The 20,116-nt window shown below is 39.3% G+C and overlaps 1 protein-coding gene across 1 annotated transcript in view; it reads right to left on the bottom strand.

Moving 5' to 3' along the window:
* The window catches only part of CPNE4 (copine 4), a 457,901-nt gene that overhangs the window by 156,342 nt on the left and 281,443 nt on the right, over positions 1-20,116 (bottom strand). Inside the window, exon 8 of the mRNA XM_063452171.1 lies at positions 1,198-1,296. Within this exon, the coding sequence (XP_063308241.1) occupies positions 1,198-1,296 (99 nt within the window). The remainder of the gene's footprint in view (positions 1-1,197; positions 1,297-20,116) is intronic.

Here is a 20,116-nt window from a genome sequence, read left to right as displayed (position 1 = left end):
TTAAGGGGCCCTATTACAATGCAGAGAGCACTTAAACAGTGCTCCCTGCAGCATCTTCCCACAGTGGTCCATCTTGTGGGATTGGCAGGAAGCCTGGCATGTATTCAAGCCAGTTATTTCAGTAATTGAGTTAACCCTTCCAACTTTCTGGGTGCACCAGCAACTTTTGGGTTGACACTCCTCCTTTCTGGGATGACTTGCACCTTTAGGTGGAGCCAGTAATGTGATCACATCAGTGGCCCGACTCCTTTACCCCTGATAGAGCCACTTTAACAAAAGAAAATGTTGAAGTCTTCATGGACTTTTCAATTATCTTACAGTTTGAACGTTGCGGACCTCCATGTGCATTGACTGTGCAAATAAGTGACAAAATGCAAAATGGTGGTCCATAAGTTCTTTCGGACACCTCATTTTAAAAGCTGTATTGCTCCCCCTTTTCCTTCTGGGAATGATTAGACACAAACATTTGCCATCCGCAAGTAGCCGTTTCATTTACCACACTAAACATTATATATGTAAGCATTAATCCTGCTTTCTTTTTATAATCTATGGCTAAAGTCTTCAACAGTAAAAATGTGTTTTATTTTTCATCAAGGACATGTGCAATCAATATGTAATCACATTCTGATATCAGAACGCCAGTATCTTCTGTAACTTACATTTATAGACAACTAAATATAGCAGCGGTAATTAACATTATGTCATATGCTATCAATGTGGTGCTTATTATGACACATTCATAACACAGAGTTCTTAAGAGCAGATGAAAGAAGGTTCAGGAGTCCAACATATATATATAACATTGGCATCTGGTCTGCTTCTGTATTTTTGTTTTGTATTACTTGAGAGGTCTTATCCAGGAATCCAGTTTAGGGCATACATCGAGTTTATCCCCATTATTCACCACTCTATGGTACATTGCTCACCTTGTGAGTGGTGCTTTTGATTAATAGGAATGAATTACATCTTGCTACCCAGGCCTGCCTCCTTCCTACGTTGTTGAGGAATGAGGAGACCTCTGGGTCTCTAGAAATAGGTAAAGTTCATAGGCATGATTTCACATAAAAATCTTATCACTCGATTGAACCAAGACAAGTACAATTAGCTTTCATTAGTTTTTAAGTATTATATGTAATGGTTTATATGGAATTTAATATATTGTAAAATATTATATTTTGTTATATATATTTTACTTACTTGTCTTCCATCCATTGCACCTCTCATTTCCTTGAATGTTGAACTGAATTCACCGATAAAATCATGTTTTCCATTTGAGTCCCAGTCCCACACTATACACTGAAAGATAAAAAAAAAATACATCGCCAACCATCAGTAACGACAGATATATTAATGTAATGAAATACACCTTATTCTACTGCTCTTGTTAGAACTTCTGCTATGCTGTGGCCATGTTATATAAATGAGCAATTTCACAGTTCATTTAATGGACACTTAATCTGCATTTATCATAAGCAGCAAATTCATTGTTGAAATAATGTGTATTAACTGGAGCAAAATATCAATTCACCCCTAACGAACTGTTCTGTAAAACTAAAAGAAAAACAATTGAACTTCTCAGAATTAATGTTGGACCTCAATAAACGTTCTCTGAGAGAAAATACTTTTTTCAACCTCAATCTTCATCTCACCAAACTGGATCAAGTTAGGGAATTCAATTAACACAAATAGAATTTACCAACGATTTTTATCTCAGCAGACGTTACCAACGATTTGTGTTTCAATAGACGTTACCAACAAATTTTATCTCAAAATAGGCTCTCTGTTATTGGGACTGGTAAAAAGGCCAGAGTTTGCACTAGCCTATGGCACAAACTATTGGAATTTTTCATGGATTAATTTTTTGTTCTTATAATGAGCTGACTTCCAAAGGGAAAAGTGTCCACAGGCATGACATTTTTATATGTGTCACCTGTCAAAAATAATTTTAACTATTATGTGGTTCCTGTGACAGGGGATCTGCAGAGCAGGTTGTTGCTAGGTTATACATGCTAAGTGCATGGGACCACCCGATGGGCCCCCCCAAGGTAGTTTCGCAGCTGTATCACAGGTGGATATTATGTTTTCTACTGCACATACAACTACTTGTATGAACACCCAACATGTGCATGCCAATGCTGCCATGCAAGTTCTTCACGATCTCTAACATTCTCCCTCATTGATTTTATGAGGGTCACTATGTGAATAGAGCTAAGGTAGTGGTAATAGAGCCTTCTCTGCACATATTTAATTTAATGTATTTAATGATGTTGTATGCCTGAATAGCTACTTTTTTATATATTTGCTGGTTTATTCTAATTTTCAAGCACTAGCTATGCATTCCATAGTTTTAATCTTATGCTTATATTCTATTTGTCTAAATAAAAATAAAAACTTGGTACAACATTTTTATAATGCAATTATATTTAAAAGGCTTTGTTTATATAGTTTTGCCTTCTATCGGGTATCCTTAGGTTGAGATATGAGATTTTTCTTGCTTCTCCACACATCTGCACATTGAGCCGGTTTGAGATCTTTTACGGTATTCTATTTTAATGCAATCACACGGCTAAAAGGCATTTCTTCTATAAGGAGCATCACTAGTCAATTTTGGTTCCACTAAAAATCCATCAACATCAAGCTGCCATGTCTTGTGTGCAGTAGGATGAAAACATTGTCATCAAAGCAGAAAAGCAGTTTTTGTTCATTGCAAAAGAGGCATTGGAAATTGTTAATTTTATAATAGATCATTTTTATGAAACATTTTATTTTTCGCGGATATTTTTGTATACTACCAACTATGAGTCTTTATAGAAAAAAAAATAAACATAATTTAATAGAAGGAAAATCTCTATTTTCCACCTGAGAATACAATGATTCACTTACAGTCTATAACCCTCTGAGTAAATAAAATCAAGGTATTATGATTAATCTCCGCCATCTGCAAACTTCAGACACATGGATATACCGTATATACTCGAGTATAAGCCGAGTTTTTCAGCACATTTTTTGTGCTGAAAAACCCCAACTCGGCTTATACTCGAGTCACTGTCTGTATTATGGCAATTTACATTGCCATAATACAGACAATGGGGCTGTGTGCGGTTACTTACCTCTCCTGCAGCTCCTGTCAGCTCTCTCCTCCTCCGCGGCAGTCCATTCAGCACCTCTGTCAGCTCCCAGTGTAAGTCCCGCGAGAGCCGCGGGGTTATAGTGCGGCTCTCGCGAGACTTACAGTGTGAGCTAACAGAAGAGCTGCACGGACCGGCGCTTTTGTCCTTTGTGTCCAGACTTTTATCTTCAGAAACACATACACTTTCTACAGCAGTGGTTTCCTAACTAATGGTGAAACTAGCAAAACCTGGAGCGTTGGTTAGCCTTGACGAACCACTTCTCATTCAAAGAAGGGCTACTAAAATGGCACAAGGTCGAAAAACAATACATTTGCCCTCATTTTATTACTAAAACTAAATATTGTGGTGAGAGCACACCTAATAAATACACATTAATAACAGACACATTCAATACAAAAAATAAACTTAAAATACAAAAGAATGACAGACCATAGTGAAAACTGTATAAAACACAGAATTAAATAAATCCGCATAAAATGGTCCTACTCACATGTTGCTGAGCCACTTAATAGACTTTAAGTGCCTTTCAATATCAAGGGGGTAGATGTTGCTGAGATCAAGGGCTGATACAGATCCTCTTACACTCAGATTATAATAAAATAAAAATGAGTAAGAGAACTAAAAGTAACCATAAGGATTTATTAAACAACAAATATGAAATAAAAAGATCTCTATATAAAACAGCAAATCTCATTTTAATACTGCTGGATAAGCTATCCAAATGATTTCATATTTTTGGATAAACTCTAAAAATGATTTAATATTTTGAAAATATTTCAATTTTGTCCTGTGTGTAAGATTGTAATATAGGTATGACGTTTGAAACTCATGCAGTGGAAGAATTCAATAAATAGTGGGAGACAAAAACATGAAAAACTGCTATCCTGAACATGAAGCAAAATCAAGAACACACCCATGGCTTTTAAATGGGGAAATGGGCGGGCTAGATGACAAATTGGCTTTTTATTTGTCATGCAATGGTTTACATTAGGTTTACACAGGACTGATGGACTCATGGTAATAATCATTTTTATTTATTCCCATGAATGATCAGATTCCATCTGCGCCCTGCATTAAAACTGCTCATACTGTAGAAAAACAGTCAATGACTTTCTGCTTCGGCTGCAACTTTCACTATTCTCATTTTGTAATCTAACACAGGCCTGTTTCGAATACTCAGTGCACACAATAAAACGGAGTCATTTTCCATTAAGCTGGCTTTATGCAAAGGCTACATAGATTCAACAGCACTGACAGGGCTACCCAGAAAGCATACAAAAGGCAGATTTTTAACAGTTTCCCTCATTAATTAACCTTACATAGAGCGTTAAGCAAGACAAATAAGACTGAACTGGTGTCAGCCTTTTAATTATGATTGATCAAAGTCATATTTAATTTCACAAGTTAAATATGAGAGATATCAGACGGTACCACAATGTCATACATGGTTATAAGCTACTAAAAGCAGTGAGATAAGCTATAAAATGTTCGCCTGGATGACAAGCACAAACAAATGGCCGTTTTGTACACAAAACTCACAGATGGGTGTGTGGATGGTGCTAATCAAGCTGTGGAACAATATATCTCAGTATGCTCCATGAATATGACCTGCGCAGCATGAGGGACCACTTACAAGGATCTACGCATGTCTAAGACATAAACACGTTTCACTGCAACTCCACTGCCATCAATGGCAATTGCATACCTTCCCACATTGGGAAGCATGAGATGGGGCCAGTGTGAGTAGGCCTAAGAAGGGGCATTGACAGAGGTGTGATTTCATTACTGAAAATATCGGTCGGCCTGCCCAGAAAAGGTGCAGATCCACCCACAAATTGGAGGTCTAACTTACTGAAGCACTAAAAATTGTGACTTTCTCACCACAATTGGAACAGCTGGGGTAACTGCAACTAGAATGTGATGAACGTTAACCCACAACCACTTCTATGGACAATTCACATACTTGGATCCAGTGACAGAATTAGGGAGGGGCAATGCAGTGATTTTGAGTCAGATGTTAGCATCACAAAATGGATAAATACATTTGCACCAACACTGATACAAACACTTACAAACGTGAAAACAGTGACAAAAAGCTACCTACATCTACACCCACATATACATGTATTTATACTTACACACAGACAAACACACAGACATATACAACCACAGAGAGAGAGATACCCAGATTAATTTATACAGCATTGCTTTAAGCAATTAGTCAGATGGTCATTGATTCATCCCCAATTGGAAGCCATCAGTTTCCCTGACTTCTGGATTGGCACATGAGCCACAGATACGGCAGTCTCAAGGGTATATCCTTGTGGACCAGTTTAACATGACGATTATTGAGGTTGTGGGCCATCAGAAGAAGCACAAACACATGTAAATGACTGCATACAGCTTCACACTTGCAGCACACAGTCATTCCAAAACTCCTTCTGGTGTTTATAAGCAGCAAAAGATCAGAGGAAATGCCCCTGTTAGTGATCTGGGGCAGGGGAGCAACTGGAATCTATAATTTACAAAAATCATATATGCCTACTGTTAAGTATATCACATTGTATATCACTGCTGATACTACCACTTGTATCATGACTGTGCACATGTGGCATATAAGCTCCCACTGACAGTTTGCTTCATTAACGAGTATGTCAAGGCATTGGGTCTATCTCCATTCATGACAAAAACATGAAAAAGCTATTCTGCATGGTAACAGAAACTCAATGACAGCTTAGCTTTTTCAGCAGTTTCCATTATGTGTTTATTACTCTTTTCATTTACAATTAAAATACTGCCAAATGTTGCGGTGGTGCTGGGCATGAATTGATGGGTTATGCTCTGCAATCTCTAAACCGAGTGGGTTTAGTCACTTCCTGGTGTACAGAGTTTACATTTTGGATGAATGCTCACCTTCAGAAGGTATGCAAACATGAAACAAAACTCTTAATAATTTGATTACCAGTAAAACGCACATCTTTTGTAATTACATTAGTCTTGGCAGTGTTTTTTTTTTAGTTCTTATAATTTCAATATAACTTTTAGACTAAAATATCAAGTATTGTGTTCCAAAATATCAGCACATGTAAATAATCTATCTGCATTTAGTCAGTATATTAGAGGTATTTGATAACTGAATATGCAGCTGAACAATGCGGCTAGTTGGCCAGACAAGAATATTAAATAAAACCTCACATTGAGGATATGGGGTGACAATTAGGGTTAGAGGAAAATGAAAAAAACAAGAAGAAGCAACAGCAGTTTTAGGCTTAGTCTTAGGTTCATGGTTTGTTGTAGGTCTATACTAGTTGTCATAAAAGGTATATGGGTAGGTGTAAGAGTGTATCAGAACAGGTGTCAGAATGAGTGCAAGGGATAAGTAGCAGAGTCTGTTTATGTGTGGGTAACTGACAGGTATGTGATTATTGATGGATAGTGGTAAGTGTGAGAGTATATGTTTATAGTGAGTGTATGTGAATAGTTGGTAGAGTGTGCACAGTTAGATGTAACTGTGTGTATAGGCGGGTGTTAGAGTATGTGTTTGGGGGTAGGTGTATATGTTTGTGTGTCACTAGTTTTGGGAAATGTCTACTTGAAAACAGGATGTAAAAACAGAGAAATAGAAAGAAGGGCCTGGAAGAGTAAATAAGAATACAGAATTTGAGGTAGAATATAGGAGAGGGAAACAAGACAGTGGTATAGCTCAATACATAAGATAACACAGGCAAGGTGAGATAACAGATACATGGCTGAACATAATATGTGAAAATACTGAGTATCAAAGACAGTTTCTCCTATTGAAACAAAGAGAAGTACAATGTGCCTCATAATGTTTATTTAATGAAATAAAAACATCTGCCATAAATTGCCCTATAAGTTATACCTCGTACATATGTATTATTTTGAAATGTCAGTTTTTGAAGAAATACTTCCAATTTCTTTATCCTCTACTCTCAGGTTTCTGGTTATGACTCAAAATATTGCTCCCAAGCCACTTACTAACTGTGTACATACGTCATAGATATTACCAGGCCTGTTTTCCACACAATGGGGAAGATTTATTAAAGTGTTCTATTCTAAAAAAAAGTGGTGCAAAAATGTAAATGGCGAGGGGTTGTCAATGGAATGTGCCTGCTGGTTTCCACGGTGATTCTTCCACTTTTAGTACTTAAGACCACTTCCTTGTGGCTAGAGGAAACTAACTTGCAGCTGGTGCACGGTAATGTGATAACGTATTTATTTATTTATATTGTTTTTTGCATTTGTGTAAAGCAGTAACAGACATTTGCAAGCTCAATGCTACAAATAACTGTTACGAGGCATATGGGTTTAAATTTTAAAATTAAGAAAAAACAATATCCCTCACGCTTCTATTTTCATTTAAACTAACTCAATCCTATTGAGATAGTGCATTTCCAAACACCTGCTGAACCCAATTACGGTGTTCAAATCCAACAGAATATCTGTATCACACTATTTCACTATATGACATATCGGACTATTTTATATTATGCACTGTTAAAAGTACCTTGATCCGTATTGACAATACATATTGATCCCAGTTGGCGTTCTCTAGCTCTAAAGGGAGATGTTTTCAGTTAGATAACATGACATATTAATCAGGGCTCTAATAAATAGAAACATAGAATGTGACGGGAGATAAGAACCATTCTGCATTCATATCCCCATGTTTTTCACAGGCATAGCAATGAAAAGAGGGGAATCTCAATGTACAATAGAGGTTTAACAAATCAAAGGACTCCAACTATAGTAACGTTGCAGTGTTAAAATGCATTTACAGGGGGGCGGGGCCAAGCCAGCAAGCTGAGAAGTCGCATGAACGCTGGGCTCCCGCTGTACATGCCATTTTTCAATAAAAAACTCACTAAAATCGAGACAAAATGAGACCAGGATGAGCTACCTATACCAGGGGCGACCTGGTGACAAACACTTTCCGCAAAGCAGCAGACACTCACCCAAACAAAACCAGTGCCACTGCGAACCCCCGGGACACACTGGGTGAGCCGCAGACAGCAGATACGTGGAGCTAACAGGCCAAAGCGACAGCAATTGCTGACAGCACTGGCAGGCCACAGGACCTGCCCGACAAACCCCAACCAACGCCTAAAGCACTCAAGGGTGACTCAGAGAAGACCGCACACCAGCACAGACGGGAACGGTAAGCGCCGGAAAAAGCCTGCACAGGCCTCACCCAACCCTGTATGCCGACACAGAACAGAGGCAGGTCCCTATCCGGTCTCCTGAGCACATCACAGACCTACCGCCCGGCAAACCTCACCACTCAAAGGGAAGACGTCGATACTAGGACCGTACACTCTTCTTCTGAGCTGGGGGTTCACCTGGAGGTAACCCTCCCACGCCACCCATATACTCGAGGAGAAAGCCATGCTCAGGCACATCCTTGGGCCCCCGACCCTGCTGATGGGGTCAATGGACATGTGGCAAGGGCCCCTACTAAGGCCTCGGGCCGAAGAGACACGGAACAAGGGCGACAATCACCCAGGAAGTGCAAAGGGAGAACTGCAGCGTGGGGAGCTGGATACCAGGAGGACCCGGGCAGACACAACATCGAGACCACTACGCTGGGACGCCTCCTAAAGCACACTAGTGGCATTGGGTGAAGTGCCCCAGCAGCCCACATCTTGGCTGCCAGCCTAGACACTGAACTGGACTCGGGACGCTCTTACACTACTGTAACGAAATGACCGTCTTGAGGCACAAACGTCTACATTCATTTAATTTGGTTTAATCATTTATTTAGTATAGCTAGAGGTTTGCTCAAGCCTATTTTGTATCCTAGAGGCACAGTGTACCGACTTGCCCCGGCGTGTACATGAGCGGCCTACTACCGTAGCATAACCTGTTGCAGACACCGTACAACAAATTACTAAAACTGTAATATCACGAGATAGTGAGCTTCACACCAGACTGTCCCCACTGCAAAGTATTTACGGCATTTTTGCACAGCAATCAATACCAGTGCTAAGCATAATTCTATGGGACTTTAATTTGAGTTTATGTGGTTTTCACAGGACAGCCTTAGTTTGTTATACTCGACCAGTGTGCTCTCATATGATTATTTATAATGGAAAGGTAGCACTCGTTACACAGCTTTATCATTCAGCCTGTTTCAAACAAGTTTAAGTTAAGCGACTTACAAATATAAAAATTAGGCATTAACAATCTGGAAATGTAACTAACAATGTTTTCGCTATATCAACCATTTTTTGTTGAATACTCAAGCATTTCCCTTTCTTTATTCTGTACCCATCATATGTGCCTTAATAAAAGAAAGATTGACAAACAAAAAAAAATTCATTTACAATTCTAATATTCCTGCTTAAAGGACCACTCTAGGCACCCAGACCACTTCAGCTTAATGAAGTGGTCTGGGTGCCAGGTCCAGCTAGCTTTTACCCTTTTTTTTATAAACATAGCAGTTTCAGAGAAACTGCTATGTTTATACTGAGGGTTAAGCCAGCCTCCAGAGCCTCTAGTGGCTGTCTCATTGACAGCCGCTAGAGGCGCTTGCGTGCTTCTCACTGTGAAAATCACAGTAAGAGCACGCAAGCGTCCATAGGAAAGCATTATGAATGCTTTCCTATGCGACCGGCTGAATGCGAGCGCGGCTCCTGCCGCGCATGCGCATTCAGCCGATGACGTCGCGAGGAAGAAGAGGAGGGGGAGGAAAGCTCCCCGCCCGGCGCTGGAGAAAGAGGTAAGTTTAACCCCTTCCTCCCCCCAGAGCCCGGCGGGAGTGGGTCCCTGAGGGTGGGGGCACCCTCAGGGCACTCTATTGCCAGGAAAACGAGTATGTTTTCCTGGCACTAGAGTGGTCCTTTAACTGTCAGTAAATACATCTAATTATGAGAAACAACAATCTCTTAACTGGATATGTCCAATTTTCATTCACTAAAGATGCTTAAACAACCAACGGAATTGGTGATTTATTCTGCCTTTTCTTTTTGCCATTCTCACTTTTATGGTATCTGCTTATGTTGTACCCTTAAAATGTTAGAAGTAAAATTTCCCCCTTTTGTGACAGTTGCCACATATGACTTCATCATACGCAGCTTACAGTCGGTCACATTCTACAGTGTTAAAGGAACAGTCCAAACACATGAAGCACTTCAGTGTCTGGAATCTGCCATTTTTTTCCCCACAGTTTATAAAAGTGTTGATTTCGAAACTTCTTAATGAGCTGTACTCTCCTCTACCCAGATGTTTTGGTGTATACCTGCCAAATGTTTGTTGAGTTATTAAAGGAACACTCCGGATTTCTGTAGTGGTTTTGCTGCAAGGGAATTGGTAACAACCTCATTGTAACAACCATTTTCAACCTGTTTTAAGTCTTACCTGAGTTTTGCAAGGCATCGCACCCACCTCCACTACCAGCACCGGAGAGACACAAGATCTTAAGCAGGAACTTCCAATAACTCTCCTAACCTAATCTATTGATTGTTTAAACTTCTTCCATATATATTAACATGCTAAAATCAAAGCAACACTTGTTTACAGGCTATACAGTAGACATGTGTAAAACTTTGGTTCGTCCATAAACAAATCGATTAGTCGAAATCAAAATCCTTTCAATCCACAACCAAACAAATGATACCTGGTACCGATTCATGCAGGTATTAATTCATTTGGGTGTGGATTAAAAGGAGTTTGATTTAGGCTAATCGATTTGTTTATGGACGAACTTATGTTTTGCACACCTACTAGACAGTAAAAAATACCACCATTTGCTACAATTGCAAACATTTCCAAAATTGGACATTTCCAAATTTTAAGGATGCATATACCCCTACAGCACCCATTTAGAAAACCAATGGATTGTGATGGATTGGATTTACTTCCAGTAACTCAGCTAAATTCATAATGGTTGTTACATTTAGTCCAGCCCTATATTTTGGAGTCAACTGAGTAAATATTATGGCCCAACATGTTGTACATGTAAAGTTAAAACGTAATATCATATCACTTTTTCAACGCACAACTTTTTTCAGGTCTCTTCGTAACATGCAACTGCAATATGCTTCCATTAAGCGCAATTATGTTTTTCTATACCTTTATTTTAAATTGATTCCAAAGTAAAATGTTTAATATTTACTCATATGGTTGAAATGTTTTACAGTGACCCCATATTGTATACCTGTTCTGTGACTAAATCAATGTCCATTCATGTCAATCTAGCAGTTCCTTTGAGCGAGGAATTGTACATTTCAGGAAGAAAAATTAATGAGGTCTTTAAACAGTGATGCATCCACATTGCATTTTTCCAAATTAGATTAATGAGTTTGACCTTAGTCGACTTGTCATATTTCATCTAATTAAGAAACGGTAGCATGCATGTATTAAGCTGTTTTGAGAATAACCAGGCTTAATATCCTACCTACCACTGAATAACAAAGCAGACTACACGAATTAACTCTCATTCCACAGCAAAAATCAATATGGTTATACACCAGTGTAATCATAAGCTCTGCTAATTATTGTAACCTAATGGTCTGCAAACGGAATAGTCTTTTTGCAGTAATAATATTCTTTGGAGTAATTATATGGTAAACACCAATTTACCTTTGGAGATTTGGAGAACTCAGACAGGTATAAATAATTAGATAATGGGATGTTTAATGCTGTTGTCACGCAAATAAGCTACGAATTAAATTGTAAATGTTCTATATCTATATGTGATTGCCAAATATGAGCTGGTATTGCAGGAATAACAGATGTGTTTGGGATAAAGGGACTATTTGTGGGGATATTTATGGGATAATAATAGTAAACAGTTGAGAATTGCCCACTATTTCAATTCTCAGATCCCAAAGATCGTTATCGTGTAAGTGAAATGTATTCCATATAAATAAAATCACAATTTGTTATAAAAATAGATACAATTCATTGTGACAAATTAAATAATAATAATATGTAACATGCGTGATAATAATCAATGAATATTCAGTATAACATGAGTATGCAATACAATGGCAATACACAATGGCTAACACAGTATAGAATCTACAACATTGGCTGTCAAGAGAAGATTTATGACGGAAGTTCACAGAAAAACGAAAGTGAAACTTACACACACAGAGCTTGCAGCTTAAGGCCATAAAACTTTAGCCAACAGTTAGAATAACCCTTTCAATGCTGGTTAGACCTCCTAGGTAATTAAGACCTATTCTCATGTAATTTTAAATAAAATAACATTTAAACCAGCTCATTAGTCATTTCCTGGAACCATCCAATAAGAGTAATCTACCATGTTCTATAAACAGAATTTTAACTTGCCTAAATAGATATTTTATCTTATTTTAGAGCAAATCAATACACCTGGATAAATATCACGATATGCTAACATGTGATAAATCACATAAATACATAATTATTCCTTTCCTAACTAAGATTTCTAAATATTGAAATCTGATCGTGATTTATCCAGTCATATATCATGCTATTAGAAATTTTTTCAATTAATTTAGATTAATGAAATGAAACCAGTATAATTACCAGTTGAGTAGATATTTTCATCAGATTAGTAGGTAGTCTCAGGAACTGAATGGATGTGTGATTGGTGTGTAAGAAATTCTGAGTGCCCTGGAGTGGATATCTGTCATGGATTTCTCTGCATTGCCCCCGACTGCTCACCTCTTTGATTCTTTGCTTCCTTTGCATACCTCTCTCTTCCCTTTGTCTTGACTTTTTAAAGGGAAAATTCACTAGGTGATAGACCAATAGAAAACTGGAGGTGTGGTTACCTTCCAGATAGCAATTTAAGTATTTGGTCTATAGAGGGCAGTCTCGTCCCACTAAACACACCTATCCAGGAAAGAGTTAACTTTTCCTGGTGGCTATTTTGATGTCATTTAACTTATCTTTATGGTTATTTATAATTTAAGTTTTCTGTCAGTTCAAAGAGTTTCTTTGGGCTTTCTTCAGACTATGTGTCTGGCAAATTCTGCTATAATGTCTAATATGACAGTTATAACTAAGTATGACCCCTAAACAATGGGATCTTATACAATATCGAAAGTAAAATTTAATTATTTAATCTTCTCTGTCACAAATGTCTGGGTTTAGAATTGATTATATTCCATTAGCATTTAGACAGTCTGTCCATCCCCCGTTCTCATTTCTTATCAACAGGTTTGTATATACTATGCATTCCTTTAGCTCTGGCAAAGTGGTTAGTTTTACAGAAGGGATAGAAATCTTGCGTCTTTCGTTAACTTGAAAATAACAAAAATGGAATCTGCTCTGTTCAGAGTGACTCTGACAATATACATTTTAATTTCTATCATAGCACAAAATGTCTGCCGATATAAATACCCTGGCATGTTCCATGTCCAAGACCACTAAACCAGTGATATGGATTGGTCGGAATTAGAGCATTAGTTTATCTGTGCTTGGTTCTTCACATCTCATCATATCAGCATTTGAAATGGATAAAGATGGACACTTAGGCATGGAGATATTTTAGGCATGGGGATATTTTAGGTGACTTAATAACAATTTATCCAACTAAAATGCAGAAACATAAATACATACAAATGCAATATCTTATTTACACAGAGTTATTTATAGATACATTTATTGCAGTTTAAAGACATATTGCTGTGAGTATTATTGCTGTGGAGCTCTGTAATACACTCAGACACACCAACAATATGTAGTTTCTAGAAAAGATGGACATATGGATTTGGGCCCAAAATAGGGACGCTCTCTCGTAAATAGAGACACTTGGGAGGTATGTCATATGGAGCAAATGCATGACTTGATAGCTTAATCTTGTAAAATGTAGTTTCTGGATGTCCAAAATGAAATGCAAAGTTACCTACCTATAAAGTATGATAAGGCAAATTATATGAATCTTTTTTAATAGTAGTGCCCCATCCACCCACTGCACATAAGTGAGGGATTGAGCATGTAGCAGACCACCCATTAACCCACATTATTATTTTCAGCTCAGACATACCAATATGACAGTTGTCCAGCTTCACTGTCAGCCCTGTCTCCCAGATCCTATAGAGAACTGTCCCGATGTGCTGAGGGTACTCTGGCCAGGAATTACTATAGATGGCTATTTCATCTAGGTAAACACAGGCAAAATCCTGTAACCCATCCAGCAGTTTGTCTATCATTCGCTGAAACATAACTGGCGTTCTTAATCCCAAATGGCATAACTTTAAATTGGTATAACCAAACAAGGTGATGAAGACCGATTTCGGCACAGCTTTAGTGTCTAGAGAGATCTGCCAATAGCCCTTGCATAAATCTATAGTTGTCAGAACACTCCCTCCTGGGGGAATGTAATCCTGGAAAATATCCAAAGCAGGACGTTAGCTACTGTCTCTGTATGGATATTTCCAAGAGCCACTGCCTTTTGTGTTTACCTGCTGGTATAGCATCTCCAAGCAGACAGCAACTCCTTTGAGGTAGCCCTTTAAAGCCTCAGATAGCAAGATTCTATCCACGGCTTTTTGGCTTGTGCAGGCTAAGGGCTGATATCTCCGTTGAGGTCCCGGAGGAGGTTTGGAAACCCCTGGAGGCACACCACTGCCTCCAAAAAAGAAAATCTCCTTTTAAAACAAGGATACCCTGACTTTGCAACACAATGTATTTTCTGTAATACCATGTTTATTTATCTTTTTTTTTATATAGGAGTGCGGCACAATTCATATGACAGACACAGATGTTATATATGGCTTACTTTAGATTAATACTTAGAATTTACAGAGAAAGCATGGTATCATTACAAGAAAAGGTCTCAAGGAATCTACTTCATCAACATTACAGCCAGCAACAATTCATCTGTCAAACCTTAGACTATCATCAACACATTTAGTTTGCGAACCACGCTGTCAAAAACATCTTCAGTTTCTAAATAAGTAGTTTACTCTATCTAAAACAGCTGCAGTCTGTCAATAAACATTCTGTCACGACCATGTATAGTCTGTCAATAATTAGTTGTCAGAAACAAATCCAGTCTTTCAATTCGCTGCTCTCAGGTCTATTTAGCCTTAAAACTGCTAGGTCATCAATATCAACTATAGCCTAAAGCTACTATTTGTTGTTTTTAATAATATACTGGATATATTATCATTACAGAAATAAAATATTTAGTAGCTATGTGACAATTCTAGTAGTATCTACCAGCAATCAATTCTGAAACAGTTAGACATTAAAACACATTATCTGTCTGTTTTAATGTAGAAGTATAAATTCTTGAAATACTAAGCCCTTTAGCTACAAGCCGGCATGGAAGATGTGGCTATTCAATTAGCAATCAAAACAGCAGGAACATCTGTGATTATTTAAAAATGATAATCCTACCATCACAGACAGAATCAGCATGTCTGATCTTGAATATCACCGGAGCACTTATGGATAATGGATCTTTAGAGAAGGATAGCCATATATATATATATATATTGTATTTTTAAGTAAAAACTATGATAAAGAAAGAGAAAGGAATAAAGTTACATATCTCGCAAGTGTCCCTATTTTAGGGATAATTCCCTCTGCCTCTTTTTTCTATCCTTCTGTCTCTCTTTACTAGGATCTACATATTGTTGCTGTGTCTGAGTGCATAACAGAGTTCCACAGCAATAATACCCACATTAATGTGTCTTTAAACTACAATAATTTTTTTAGAAATCAGTCTGTGTAAATAAGATACATTGTTCTTGTTAGATTACATTTTAGTGATATAAATTGTTATTAGTAAGTCACTTTCAATTTCTCAAAACAGCCTGCCCCAGGCCACACCCACACTTACACCCAGGGCCGGTGCAAGGATTTTTGGGTACATAGGCGAAGATGTATTTTTCCGCCCCCCCCCATTCAAAAATAACATCTTCACCTATGTGCCTCTTAACCAGCCCCTCTCCCCGTCCATTATTGGTCCCCTCCCTTCCCTGTCCCTTAGTGTTCTTCTGACAGTCACACACACTCAATGACAAACACAGAGACTCACTGATCTGACACACACACTGATTGACACTCATTGACAGACACACTGATAGTCACACACAGACTCAATGACAAAGATACTCTCACTGATTTGACAGACACTCACAAACACACACTGACAGACACACACATACACTGACACACTCATACACTCACATGCAACACTCATACAATCACTCACAGACACACATACACTCACTCACGCACACACTCAGTCACTCAGACACACATACACTCACTCACTCACTCACGCACACACATAAACTCACTCACACACATACACTCACTCATGCACACAGTCACTCACAGACACACACACACTCAGACACTCACTCACACACACACTCACACACACAGACACACACATACACACACGCTCACAGACACTCACTCACACAGAGACACATACTCACTCACAGACACATACACACTCACAGACACTCACTCACACACTCACTCACACACACACTCACACACAGACAGACACACACACACACACAGACACACACACACACACACTCACAGACACTCACACACTCTCACACAGACACTCTCACACACACACACACACAGACACACACAGACACACTCACTCACAGACACTCACACAATCTCACACAGACACTCACACAGACACTCACACACAGACACTCACACACACACACACACACTCACTCACACACTCTCACACAGACACTCACACACTCTCACACACAGACACTCACACACACACACACAGACACACACACACACACTCACTCACAGACACTCACACACTCTCACACAGACACTCACACACTCTCACACAGACACTCACACACTCTCACTCACAGACACTCACACAGACACACACACAGACACACACTCACTCACAGACACTAACGCACTCTCACACAGACACTCACACACACACACACAGTCACACACACACTCTCACACAGACACTCACACACACACACACACACAGTCACACACACACTCTCACACAGACACTCACACACAGACACTCACGCACTCTCACACAGACACTCACACACACAGTCACACACACACTCTCACACAGACACTCACACACACTCTCACACACAGACACTCACACACTCTCACACAGACACACACTCTCACACACAGACACATCACATACATTCACAAATTATTTTAATAAATAAATAATATCCACCCAGCCTCCCTACCTGGAGAGCTGGTGTGGATCATTTCCTGGGGTCCAGTGGGGCTGCTGGGCGGCGTGCGGCAGTGCTGTGATCAGGCGCGGCAAGGGAGCTCTAACCTCTCTGCTCTGCTCCCTCGCGGGCTGTCTGCTGATGCCGAGAGAGCTGGAAGATGACGTCATATTCAGTCTCCCGCGCCATCACTAGAAAGCGCGTGAGGGAGCAGAGCAGAGAGGTTAGAGCTCCCTCGCCGCGCCTGATCGCAGCACTGCCACACTGGGGGCGGAGATGGTGGCCGGCAGGAGGGAGAGTTTTCCCTCCTGCCGGTCACTGAAATCTTGCGCCCCCGGAGCCGGTGCGCCCTAAGGCGGCCACCTGTGCCGCCTTAGGGACGCGCCGGCCCTGCTTACACCCCTATAATTAAAGTGTCCTGCTTTGTATATTTGAAATGTTGTGACTTGGGAGGTATGATGTTATGGTAAGAATGTGTATTCACTAAGTACCGCATTGGTGATTGAAAACAAGCATGCAAATTGTAAGGAAAAATAATAGGATTTTTATTCATGATTTAAAAAAAACAAAAAAACATTTTTTTTACTTTGTAATGTGGCGACTGGCACGGCCAGCGGTAAGATCATTTGAAAATTGTGTTAATTGGGCCTGGAGTTGAAGCCTTTGATTAATTTGGTTCAGAATTTAACAGTCTTTTGGCGTTCAATCTGTTTGAAATTCAGTCCAAATACAAGCCCGTTCAGGGCCTGAATTACAAGTTCTGGACATTGTTGGCTTTTGCAGTCTACATGACCATGTACAGAAGCGAATGGTTTTGTCCAATTCATTTTGGGACCATTTGGATTTTAGTGAATAACCCTGATACAGTAAGGATATCACTACCTGTTTGTCTATAGTTTCTCTGGCTGTCTGCAGCCAGGTTGTGGATTAAATAGAAAAAAAGAAGAAATTGGAGGCACATTTGGAACATGCATGTCTCAACAGTGAGCAAAACTTATATGAAATACAGATTTACTACTTCACGTCATAGTGGTGGGCTTAACCCGATATGGCCATATGGTGGAACTGAATCCCCTTATTTGTTTGCTTAGAAAGGTGATTATAAGTAGCCTTGTAAAACTTAGAACTGTATTTTTGTGTGTGCGCCTGTAGGTTGTGGATTAAAAGCAGTTCACTCAGTCCTGATTAGGTGGTCTTTCTGGACTTTTAATGTTTATCAGGACCATGCTGTGGTTACTTACTTGTGGTGTGAGCTTTGTGTATTGCAGAAGAATATTGCCATAAAAAACACTTCAAGCACCATAACCACTGCAGTCCTCTGCGGTGGTTATGGAGCCAGGAGTGAATTGGCACCCCCCCTTTCCAAACTGAGTTTTAATGGTTTGACTTCTTACCATGTAGAGGCAGCTCTTTGGCTTCCATCTCTCAAAGAGGCATGGAGCAGTATTCAGCAGACCCCAGGTAAGAAGTCAAATCATTAACATTCAGTTTGGACGTGGTTCCAGGGCATTCCTGGCTCCATAACCACGACAGAGGACTGTAGTGGTTATGGTGTTTGGAGTGTCCCTTTAATAGCAATTCTCCTCTGCAAGGCATAAAGCTTGCTGTTCATTGCTTTGCTAAAGGCATCTTCAAGATTTTTATTTATGACAACCAATTCATTACTCTGTTATTGTTTTAAGAACTTTAACCCCTTAAGGTCCGAGGACGGTTCAGGACCGTCATCGGCATTTTTGCGTTGCCGACCGCTGACGGTCCTGAACCGTCCTAACGGTCTTAGTTACTTACCCGATCGCCGTCGTTCCCCCGGCGGCGATCGGCGTTGGTCCCGGTGTGGGGAGACTGCCTGCAGCCCAGACAGTCTCCCCATGGCGGATTAGGACCCCTGTGGCCATGTGATCGCTCAACAGGGCGACCACATGGTCACAATAGGTGTCCATGTGTCTGCCTGCAGGGGGACTGTCTGTGCTGACAGGCAGTCTCCCTGCTAGTGTAAAATCAGAAAAAAAATAAAGTTTAAAGTTAATAAATAAAAATAAAAATTATATATGTGTATATATATGATATATAGACGTATATTATATATATATATAATATACGTCTATATATCATATATATATAATGTCATACTAAGTGTATTTTTATATTAATATGTACATATATTAATATAAAAATGCACTTATAATTAAATTACACACATGTATATATATAATATATATAATAACTATATATATTGTATATATATATTACCGTATATACTCGAGTATAAGCCGACCCGAATATAAGCCGAGGCCCCTAATTTTACCCAAAAAAACGGGGAAAACTTATTGACTCGAGTATAAGACTAGGGTGAGAAATGCAGCAGCTACTGGTAAATTTCTAAATAAAATTAGATCCTAAAAAAAATATATTAATTGAATATTTATTTACAGTGTGTGTATAATGAATGCAGTGTGTGTGTATGAATGCAGTGTGAGTGTATGAATGCAGTGTGTGTGTATGAGTGCAGTGTGTGTATGAGTGCAGTGTGTGTGTATGAGTGCAGTGTGTGTGTGTATGAGTGCAGTGTGTGTGTGTATGAGTGCAGCGTGTGTGTGTATGAGTGCAGCGTGTGTATGAGTGCAGCGCGTGTGTATGAGTGCAGCGTGTGTATGAGTGCAGCGTGTGTATGAGTGCAGCGTGTGTATGAATGCAGCGTGTGTATGAATGCAGCGTGTGTGTATGAGTGCAGTGTGTGTATGAGTGCAGTGTGTGTATGAATGCAGTGTGTGTATGAATGCAGTGTGTGTATGAATGCAGTGTGTGTAT

The sequence above is a fragment of the Pelobates fuscus genome, chromosome 4, assembly GCF_036172605.1.
Source record: "Pelobates fuscus isolate aPelFus1 chromosome 4, aPelFus1.pri, whole genome shotgun sequence".
NCBI classification, from domain to species: domain Eukaryota; kingdom Metazoa; phylum Chordata; class Amphibia; order Anura; family Pelobatidae; genus Pelobates; species Pelobates fuscus.
Note: the sequence above shows the minus strand (reverse complement) of the source record. Positions and strands in the feature narration are given on the sequence as shown.